General features: G+C 51.9%; 1 protein-coding gene across 2 annotated transcripts; it reads right to left on the reverse strand.

Moving 5' to 3' along the window:
• Window positions 1-2,116: 2,116 nt before the first annotated feature.
• On the reverse strand, window positions 2,117-10,713 carry RTL6 (retrotransposon Gag like 6). Of its 2 annotated transcripts, XM_030915510.1 has the most exons (3): window positions 10,399-10,713; window positions 9,145-10,166; window positions 2,117-2,576 (listed from the first exon to the last, which is right to left on the reverse strand). In XM_030915510.1, the coding sequence occupies exon 2, from the start codon at window positions 9,900-9,902 to the stop codon at window positions 9,183-9,185; it is 720 nt and encodes a 239-aa protein (XP_030771370.1). In that variant the 5' UTR covers window positions 9,903-10,166; window positions 10,399-10,713; the 3' UTR covers window positions 2,117-2,576; window positions 9,145-9,182. The 2 variants fall into 2 exon arrangements, with proteins under 2 accessions (XP_030771370.1, XP_010367279.1); XM_010368977.2 differs by lacking the exon at window positions 2,117-2,576 and having other exon boundaries at window positions 4,982-10,166.
• Between the last annotated feature and the right edge of the window lie 292 nt (window positions 10,714-11,005).

Below are 11,005 nucleotides of genomic sequence, written 5' to 3' on the forward strand. Positions count from 1 at the left end.
GCGTAAGCTACAAAATCAGAATTTTTCTTGAGCCCATGGGAGAGTTAAGATTACAAGGAAGTGAATTCCACATAGTGCCCAGCCCCACTGAGGACAGATAAGACAAGGCCCGTGAACTGTGGCGCTGTTAGCAAAGCAACGAGAAAACATAGGGCTGCTGGAAAGACAGGCCACGAGCAAACGGCTAAAATAGTAACAAATTCTTACGGGCTGAATATGGGATACTGTGACCTTCTGGAATAACTGGAAGCCCAGATGCTAGCGGAGGTCACCTCAGTTCCCTACAAACTCTTCCCATCCTCTGAGTGCTCACTGGATATATTGGAGACAGGGCAGGGCAGCATCAAAAGCTGCCCCTTTTTTGACGCACAGACATGAAAAACAATACCTTTTCCCAGACCCCTTACTTGTATAAAAACAAGAGCTCCAGGCCACTGGGGGAAGAGCAGGAAATCCTCCTAAGGTCCACGAAGATCCATAGCTTCTGGGGAATAGAAACAAAAGATAGTTTTCATCTTAAGAAACTTGAGGGCCAGGTGCAGTGACTCACGCCTGTAATCCCAGCACTCTGGGAGGCCGAGGTGGGTGGATCATCTGAGGTCAGGTGTTCGAGACCAGCCTGGCCAACATGGTGAAATCCCATCTCTACTAAAAATACAAAAATTAGCCAGGCGTGGTGGTGGGCACCTGTAATCCCAGCTACTTGGGAGACAGAGGCAGGAGAATTGCTTGAACCCGGGAGGTGGAGGTTGCAGTGAGTCAAGATCACGCCATTGCACTCTAGCCTGGGCGACAAGAGAAAAACTCCATCTAGAAAAAAAAGAAAGAAAATAAATGAAACTTGAGGTTGGGTGTGATGGCTCACACCTGTTATCCCAGCACTTTGGGAGGCCTGGGTGTGAGGATTGCTTAAGGTTAGGAGTTTGAGACCAACCTGGGCAACACAGCAAGATCCCATCTGCATTTTTTTAAAACTACAAAATAAGTTTGTTGGTGGTAATGTGATAGAATTTATTCCCAACATCTGATATTACTAACTTTAGGGTCGTTGAGATATGCAGATCCTCGTATGTAGCTGGCATAAATCCCATGATGTGAGCTCTCTTGTTTTGTGATTTCTTTCTGTTTCTTCCCACAAAGACCCGTAATGTACCTTCCATAAATGCATCCAGTAAATGGAGAAATAAAGTGGGACAAGAGCTGTATGTTCTTATCATCGACATGCTTTCCACACAAGATACATTTCTTTCTTTTTTCTTTTTGAGACAGAGTCTTGCCCTTGTCACCCAGGCTGGAGTGCAGTGTATTATTTGAGCTGTTTTTCTCATTCAGATACAAAAGTTTCTTCTAGACCGCTCCAGGTAGCTGGCGTGCTAAGGGTAGCATTGTTCTGACACTACACTTTCCATGCCCTAAAAGCTCCCTTAGCACTGACGGCACCAGTGTTTTCTCTTCTTTTCCTGTTTAGTAGTTTAATAGCTTTGCTGTTTGTGTTTTTCATAATTTAAGTGAATTATGTGTAACTAGTTTATTGAGGAACCTCAACTTGTTGAGACTATAAATAGATGCAATTTTATTTCTCCCCAACTCCAATCCATACAGGATCTGTTGAAGCCCTCTTTCCTGCTAGGTAGGAGGTCCCTTAATGACATCCTGGCCAGATTCCAAAGTTTTCTTCTCATTTTCATCTTTAGAACAGCCTCTTGGTGTTTAAGACTAAGCCCTGTCTATTTCTAAAGAATGTTCAGCTCAAACACAATTAGGGGCTTGTGGTCAGAGTTCTCTGTGGCTCTGGTGGCTTGGAGGAGTGGGGAAGGTCCCCTCTGGACTCAACGAAACTGTTACCCTCACCAGGCTGTGTTTATTCACGTGTTGGGACAGCTCAGAGAGGTGGGCAGACAATGGCAGTTAATTGGAAACTGATGATTCTGGTGGAAACCCAGTCAGTCCGTGGAATTAGCTGAAACATCCCTCAAACGACTAAACATTCAGTGAGGCAGCCAAATAAAAACACGACATTAATCTTTCCTATGTATCAGCAACAATCTCTTAGTAACTATGAAGGAAGCCTGTGAGACTCGCCATAGGATCATACCAACAGCAGAAAACTATGCCCAAAGAATTGTTCAGCGACTAGGATGCTTCTCACAGCATTGTTCTCTATGACAAAAATGGTCAACACACTTCCAAAGCAAAGGGATTGTTTGGGTGAAGCATGTCCAGTCCAGAGATGGGATATTATGTACTTACAAATCCTATTCTCAAAGACCATGTCATGACCTCAACAAGTTCTCATCACATATTAAGCATGTAGAATATTGTCCCATTCTGTAAGAAAGGAAAGTAAATAGGACAACACAGGTGTGCGGCTGGCTGGGGTCTCCGGCTCGGCTTGGTGGCCAGCTGCAATGTGACTGGTTGGCATGACATGGACCCGAGACTCCGGCTGTGCTCTGATGTGTGGTCCTTCTGCTCAGCCACCAAACAGACACCTGGTAGCTTCTCCGCCGGGCTCTGGGCGAGGTGCTAGGGACGCAGGTGACTCACACAGCAGCCCTGCCCTCTAGGAGCACAGTCTGTTGGGGGAGAGAGACAGGCTCAGTAATGGCATAAGTCCATCACTTACTAGGTGTGAGCCTGAGGGTGTCAGGGCAGGAGCACAGCCACAGGACCCCTCGCCCGGCCTGGTTGCTCAGGAAGGGTCTTAAGGGGAGTAACACTGGATCCTTCTTAACAGAACAATAAGAGCAGTAGAAAGGAAGCCGTTAGGGAGGCCGGCTGCCCAGACCTGCAGCAGGCAGTGGTGGTGGGGACAGAGAGCCCGGATGACCTGAGAGTCATTGAGGACCATAATGTCCAGGCACTGGAGCAGGTGCAGGAGAGAGGAGTAAGGCAAGAAAGATGCCCAGAAGCCAAGTTGGGGATGCCCTGGATAGAGAAGAGGAGGCTCCCCAGAAAATCTCCAGGGCCACAGGATGGAATTCCACCAGGCTGAGCCCATGGGAGCACAAAGTGAGAGCAAGCATCACAGAGCCAGAGAGTGGAGGCCCAGCTCCTAGCCACAATCTGTTCTCTTGCCTCAAAAGGGCCAGTCAGTGGGATGGAGAGGGGGCTCAGCCCTAGACCCCCCCTGTCAGGCAGAGACCTTGCAAGGCCAGGTCCTTGTAAACCTCTCGGATCAGCCACGTGGGGACAGGCAGGAGGGTACTATGTACACTCCAGGCCTTTCCATAGAGGAAGACACTGACTAGGCAATGGGCAAGCCAGGGGGGACCCCGATTTTCACTCCCATTCCCAAACCAGCCACCAGTCACAGAGCAGCACATGGGGGAAACCTCAGGGCAAGGCTTTCTGCAGGGTGGAAGAAGAGCCTTCCACTCTGCAGCCCACAACTGCAGAGTCCCTACACAGAGCCCCCCACGCTGCACCCTGCACACAACTCACCAAAGCACTTATGCCTCTCCAGGCCCTGCACCTGTTACCAAGGTTTGGGGGAAACCGTAGAATGTTTTCAAGTTCATCTAGTGACAACAGCTAAGAAAATCTGAAGGAGGAGAGTCCTACTAGATATGAATAGAAATTATAAAACCTGGCAGGGCGTGGTGGCTCACGCCTGTAATCCCAGCACTTTGGGAGGCCGAGGCGTGGATCACCTGAGGTCAGGAGTTCAAGACCAGCCTGGTCAACATGGCAAAACCCTGTCTCTACTAAAAATACAAAAAAAAAAAAAAAATTAGCTGGCAGTGACGGCTGGTGCCTGTAATCCTAGCTACTTGGGGGCCTGAGACAGGAGAACTGCTTGAACGCAGGAGGCAGAGGTTGCAGTGAGCCGAGATCATAACACTGGACTCCAGCCTGGGTGACAGAGACTCGGTCCCCCCAAAAAAAAGAAATTATAAAACCCAAGTCAGCTAAAATAGGGAAGTACCGGGCAAGACAAATGGATCAACTGAATAAACAGTGGGAAAGTTGGTCCTACTGTAAGTAAGATTTCCCCGTGTGAAGGAAAGAACACACGTGACCAAGGGAGAGAAATAATTTTTAATAAGTGGACTCAGGGTGTTTGTTTAAATCTTTGAAAGACAGTCTATTTAAAGCCTCCTCTCACATTACATGCCAAATTAATCCCAGAAATAACTGTGTATTAATCTAGAGGGGGAAGAAAGTCCTGAAGTTTAAAGCGATGGAAGGAACAGTTGCTGATGTTTGCAGAACTGCCGATCCTTGTCTCTCTTTAGACCAGCAGTTCTCAAAGTGGGGCAAGAGCCTTTCGGAGGTCCACGAGGTAAAACCGTTTTCATAATAATCCCAAAATATCACATGCTTTTTCCACGTCATCTCAGGGGTGCACTGGGGCTTTCAGAGGCGCCATGGCATATGCACTCTTGCAGGTTAAGCACAGCAGGTGGGAGGCTCCCACTGTCTTCTATTCAGCCAGACCTTACAGGCATTTGCAAAAATGTCTTCTTCAACGCTTCTCCTCACTGTTTGGTTTTGGAAAATATAGTTTTTTTATTTAAAATGTTGTGTTTTTCTTTTCCAAATAATTATTTTAAAACTTTGTTTAAACTTATAATATGGTAAATATTGATGGATAAAACCTATATAAGCAAAAGCTCTTTGAGGCCCTCAGTGAGTTTGGATAGTGCAAGGGGACCCTGATACAAAATGTGTGAGAGCTGGCCTTGGCCTGTGAGCTCTGCAGTGCGGACTGCTGGATCCATGTGTAGATCCCAGGGCGTTGCAGGTCCATTGGAGTAACGAATTCAACAAATGTGTACTGAGTACCTATCATGTGCCAGGCATTGTCATAGGTGCTAGTGCTACGGCCATGAGGAAAACAGACAATATCTACCTGCCTGCCTTGTGTTCTTGTCTAGCAGACACAGTGCTGTGGAGACAGACTGACTATGTATGTCAAAATTTCAATAAGATAAAACACACACACGAAGTAAAACCCCAGAAACAGCTGCAGCAAATATGACACACACCAGGTTAATATTTTTAATATATAATGAGCTCATAGAAATTTATCAGACCCCAGAAGATACAGCAAAGGACACTGACAATCCACAAAAGAGGAAATACAATTGCTTCACATGAAAGATGCTCAACCGTGCTAGAAATCAGTGAAATGCCAACTGAAACACAATGCTATGTTTTCGTTATCAAATTAGCAAATATTTAGCCAGATGATAATTCCCAGTATGGGCAAGACGGACATGTTTATCCTTGCTGGTGGCAGTGTAAGGGGATACAAATGTTTCTGGAAACCATTTTGTCGATATTCAGTAAAAGCCTCAAAGTTTTCATATTCTTCAGTTCAAGAATCCCGCCTCTGGGAGTCTACACTAAAAAAATAACTTGACATTGGGAAACAGCCTGTGCACAAATATTCATCAATTTATAAATGAAAAATCAGTAACAGCATTAGTGATCGGCAACTGGCACAATGGTCCATCTAGTCGATGGAGGAGTACACAGCCACTCCAAAATAAAGTATTTAGAAATCATAAGGGGAGATGCCCCCGATATGCTAAGTGAAAACAGCTGCATAGAACTGTATCATTACAGAAGACAGCAGCAAAACTATGTTAAAACAAAATGCAAAGAAACTATAGTTGGGGGGGAAAGCCTGAGAGACACCAAAATGTGATGTTTTACTTCCTTCTTTCCTCTACTTGCAAAAATTTATCTAACATGTGGTTTACATGGATAATGAGAAGACCTAGTAGGTTTGGTGCTTGTGTAAGCAAAGGCATGAGGCACACGGAAGTGAGGAGCTGGGTTTCCTCCCATCTCTACCCCATCTGTGCTGTGCCCACTGCCACCCCACCCAACCTCAGGTCCCCAAGAGACCGTGACACGCGGGCTATCTGTTCCACATGGAAGGCCATATTCCCCAATCTTCTCCCCTACTCTGGGGAGCTTCTCCTGTTGGCCCAACGGTCTGCTCTTGCTTCCCTTCCCCAGGACACCCACCTTGTGCCTACCTCTCTAAGTCTCTAAACCAGTGCTCTCCAAGCAGAGATGCCATGAGCCCTACGGCTGTGGTTGCAGATGGAGGCACCTGTGCTAGGATCTCTTCCCTCTTCCACCCAGAGCTCTGCCCCCAGTCGGTGGCTGCAGCATGAGCCCTTTCGTCCAGTCCCAGGGCTTGTTCCCTAAGTTAACCTCAGCACATGCCCAGCTCAACCCCTGTCCCTTCATTCCCCTACAGGCTGGAACTGTCAGGGTGGTGCCCACCCAAGGCAGCTCTGTCTGCCATGACAACAGGAGCTGGTCCTGCCGCACTTTCTGGGTTTTGTTTTCCACTCCTCCTCACTGCTCAATACATACTTACCTGGGGCCAATGAAATAGGTCTTTGCTGTTTCCTAGAAGCCACCAAAATGTTTCAGGACATTAAGTTAGTCCCAGGGTCACACTATACTAGGCCATGGAGTCATCCCTTCACTAACTTCCATCTCCAGTGATGCCCTGGTACGCAATGAAGCTTACTTACCAGAGGGGTACCATGTGGACCAGAGAGCAGTCACAATACAGTCCAAAGATGTCAAAACCATGGAAAACAGAACTTTCCTTCACATGCGCTGTTGAACACTACTGCCTGTCCGTTTTACCAATCAATACCTGTTCTCCTAAAATTTAGAGAAATCATAACCCCAAAATATGTACAAAGCACTCCCTTCCCCTACTTTGTTCTTCAGCCTGATCCCCGGTCACTGAGGTCTCCTTCTGGGGCTACGCCTCATCCTCCTTAGCTAGAGATTAAGGTATCTTCCACTAGAGCCACCACGGGGTCCTCACCTCTCCAATGTGGGCTTCTTCCAAGTTCAAGTTGAAGGGCAAGCCCCGACCCTCTCTCATCTGCTCCATGTTCCAAAGTGCAGGGAGCTATCAAGAAGGTCCTAAGTGCACACCAGCACTCCTCCCAAGCCCACACACATAAGCACCGAGAGAAAAAACACAAATCACCATGCCAAACGAAGGTGGGGCAGCTACTTGGATTGGGTGCCCATAGGCAGAGGACCCAGCTGCAGGTGTGGACAGGGAGTGTGGATGGTCTTTCCTAGGCAGTTCTGGGGTGTGGGGCAGCACAAGCCTGACACAGACATGGTATGGCTTTTAACAAGCCACTTGGGTAGAGCTAGGGCTGGCGACATGGCAGAGTTCCCACCCTGCTCCCATGCTGGGCTAGGCCACATGGAAACCTTCCAGATGCCTTTTCCCAGGTACCACTGTACCCCTTCACTTGGGGGCACCTCTGCCTGGCAGGTACTAGTCTTACCAATACAGTTGCTGGAGACAGAACAGAACTGAGCACAAAGAGAAAGTAATCTGTACACCTCCCATTCATGGAATGGTGGTCCCACTGTGTCCTCCCTCCGTCCATGCTTAAAGAGCACCATGGTCCCACCTGAACAGCCTTGGCTGGAGTCCAGGGGAACCTAAAGCCTGTATTCAGGCAGTTGTTCAGCAGGGCAATTGGGCTAACAGAGTTGATGATGAGTGGGTGGCAGTAGTCTGCAGACCCCAGCAACCACTGAATGTCCTTGCCCTTGCAAGGCAGCGGTTCTTCAGAATGGCAGTCACTTTTCCCAGCATCATCAAAACTCTTAAGAAGCCAGGTCCAAGGACCCAACCTCTGGGGTCCCAAGACACATACATGTCTTTAGGTGGGTGCGGAGGTTGTCCTTCTGCAGTCAAGCCAGGACCCTTCAGACAGGGGCAGATGAACCCAGGATAAGAATCCCTACGGTCCAGGAGGTCATGTCAATACGGTTCATTTGGCATTGAAATATGGCGGAACAGCTCAGTCCAAAGGGCGTGGCCAAACTCGGCCACAAAATGATTTCCTGGTCACCCCCCTGTGAGGAAGGACCAGGTCCTTCAGAAGCAGAACATGCATGCCAGTGCTGCATTGTCACCACACTAAGACGACGACAGTCCACAGCTCTTTGCTTTTACATATGCCACCAAGACCCTGGCTGGGTTGCCAGAGGCAGACACTCCCTGGCCTTAAGTGCTTAAGGATGTTTCCCAAAGGGAGTCTGTTTTCTCTTGGACAAAGGCAGCCCATCTGATTGCCCAGGCATGGGAAGGACATGCTACAAGGTGCCTTTGGAGACCCACAGATGGTGTGTGAGTAGCTGCAGGGCTGCAGTGAAGGCCACATGGCACCTGAATGGAGATGGGAATGGGTCTCAAGCTGGGCAAGGCTTGAGACAGTGACAGGGTGTAGAAGCAGGAGTGACTGAGCATCAGCCAATGTGGCACTGCCCATGGAGATTCTGGGCAGCAAAGGGAGTCACTGGTATCCACCCTCAGCCTGCTATGGCCCTCAGGTGTGGGTGTGCTGGAACCTGCAGCCTGATAGACTTGACCAGTGGCTGAGAGTCCACAATGACCTTATTTAGCAGGCAAGTTCCAGAGTCCCCAAACTTCTGGCTCGATCAGAACACCAGCAGCTGAAGCCAGGCATTAACAGAGATGCAACACTGGTCCTTCCCAGTGAGAGTAGTGGGGTCTTCCAGACTGCATACTCACGTGCAGAGTGGAATGTGGCCCCTGGAAATGGTATAACTACACTCCTAGCAGTGACCACTCGACCACTACAGCACGGATGAGGCCCTGCCTGCTGCACTGGGCCCTGGCAGGGCTGGCAGGCATCTTGGGTGGGAAGCCAGACTCCCTCTCCAGGTACACCCATCAAGCCACCAGCCTGGCCAAACTGGCATCTTTCTGTCCAGAGCTCATCAATAGGAACTGGGCAACAAGGTGGGGAGCCGCCAAGGGAGCCTGGAGAGAGCAGAGTAGGAGCCTCCATGAACCAAGTCAGGCTGGGAGGGGTCAGCCCTCGTGGTTTGTCAGCGTGCGGCAGAGTCCCTGTGCCTAAGCAGCAGAGCCATAGTCATTGAAACAGCCCGGGATGCCAGCAAGAGGGAGGCGAGCATGCAGTGAGCGATAGGTACAACGCTAGCACATAAGAGGAAGCACAGAAAGGTGGGCAACCAGGGCGCCAGGAGGGATGGAAGGAAGATCTCCTTGGGGAACACGTCTGGAGAGGTAAGAAGGGAGGTCTTCAAACAGGGGCGATGCTGTCCTATGGGCATTTCTTCTACACAGCAAAGAGCGTATGCTACCTGGGTGGCTGCAGACGCTACCAAGTGGTGGCGGATTCTTAAAGATTCCGTGCTCGGGCAGGCAGGGCTGGTGCTGGACTAGTCCCGTTGGAAGCTGGATGCACTGGGCAAGGCCCCGTGCCCGCAGCGGCCAGCTGACGGCAGAGCATCTGCCTCTCTCGCACGGCCCTGTTAGAGGCAGAAGTCTTCCTGATTTGGGCGCGCCGCGCATGCCGGAGCGGAGACTTGTAGGTTCTCCGCAACTCTGCCAAGAACCCCTGATAGTTGTTGCGCAAGGGGCTGTCAGGTTGCATGTGGGGGATAGCCCACTTCTCCGCCTCCCCAGTCAGTCGAGACACAAGGAAGGCCACGCGCTCGGCCTCACCCGGGAAGCGAGAGGCCTGGAAGATCATGAATCGGTCCATCTGCATCAGGAACCCTGCCAACTGGCCTGGGTCCCCGGAAAAGGGCTCGGGCAGAGAGGTTGGAGGTGTGGTCATGGGTCGAGTCCCGTTTGAAGTAATTGCAGAGATGGGCGGGGTGATCTGCAGAGCCCCCGGGATCCGCGCCCTGGTGCGTAACAAGGTCAGCTCTGCCATCACGCTCTCCAGCATGTTGGTGAGATTGGCCTTCTCTGCCCGCAGGGTGGAGGCCTCCCGCCTCAGCGCTGAGTTGGTGAGACGCAGGGAGGTCAGGGTGTCAATAACATCATCCATCTGGGCGTTCGGAGACGCTGCCGAGGCCGGGCTTTCAGCTTTGGACGTTTGCGGCTGCACCATGCTGGCTAGAGATCAGCCACGGACTGAGATCCGCGGGTGGGCCAAGGGGGTGTGGTGACCAGGTGGGCCCCTGTAGAAATGGGGGCAGCGTGGGGTGCACAACGCGAGGGCGCTGCGAGACCCCCAAGCTGAGGGCCCAAGAGAGGGGCACGCGGTGCCAGGCGGGGGCAGGCCCCGGGAACTTCGGCCCCGGTCCCACGCGGCTCCTTTACTGCAGACTTCACGGGCTACGGAGCCGGACGGGCGGCTGGACCTCTCTGGGCCCTGGAGCATTAAGAAAAGATGTTTTTAAGGTTTCAATTGCGACTAGCAGGCAGGACGGTGAGAGGCGGCGTGGAGGGCCCGCGCGTGGGTGGCGAGGCTGCACAAAGCCCCGCGGCGCCCGCCCCGCGCCCGCCCTGGGGAGAACAAAGGGGGCTGCTCCTCCGCGGTCGCGGGCCTGGGGGCCACCACAGTGGCGGGGCCGGGCCGGGTAGTGGGCCGGGGGCGCGCGTACCTGGGGTCTCGCGGTTCCTCCGCGGCTCCGTCCGCCGCCGGCCGTGACCAAGATGGCCCGCGCGGGGGACGCGGCCAGGCCGATGAGTCACCGCGCGGCCAGCCGAGAACTGCTTCCCGGTCAGCGCAGCCGGGCGACGGCGCTGGCGATGGCGGCCGGCGGCCTCCAGCAGGTGCAGGGGCCGGGGCCGGGGCGGGGCCGGGGTCGCGGCAGAGGGCGGGTCACCGCGCGGCCTTTGTGCGGGCGGGGCCGGCGCGACAGCTGCGGCGGGCGGGCTTCAGGCGGGCCCCGCTGGTTGCCATGGAGACCGCCTGCTCCCGCGCGTTCGTGATGGCTGTGGCCCCGCCTCCGGAAGTGACGCACAAAGTCCCCGCCCCTCCGCCCTCCCCCAGTTCGGGACGCTGCAGCGAGTCCTCCCCAGCTGCCAATTAGGGAAGACTGTAGTTGCTGAGGCGTCTTCATTAGGGCGGGTTCCTGGTGTTCTCTCAGCCATTCCTCGCAAGAGGGCTTGCAAGGCTCTTTTTGTGGTTGTCATTGGGGGTTTTTTTGATAATATACCGTTCTTCTTATTGTGATTTATTTTTGGTCTTTTTTTTTTTGAGACGGA

Source organism: Rhinopithecus roxellana, chromosome 13, assembly GCF_007565055.1.
Source record: "Rhinopithecus roxellana isolate Shanxi Qingling chromosome 13, ASM756505v1, whole genome shotgun sequence".
Taxonomy (NCBI): domain Eukaryota; kingdom Metazoa; phylum Chordata; class Mammalia; order Primates; family Cercopithecidae; genus Rhinopithecus; species Rhinopithecus roxellana.

Excerpts from the sequence above, each read along its gene's own strand:
- RTL6 (XM_030915510.1), bottom strand. The coding sequence starts at position 9,902 with ATGGTGCAGCCGCAAACGTCCAAAGCTGAAAGCCCGGCCTCGGCAGCG.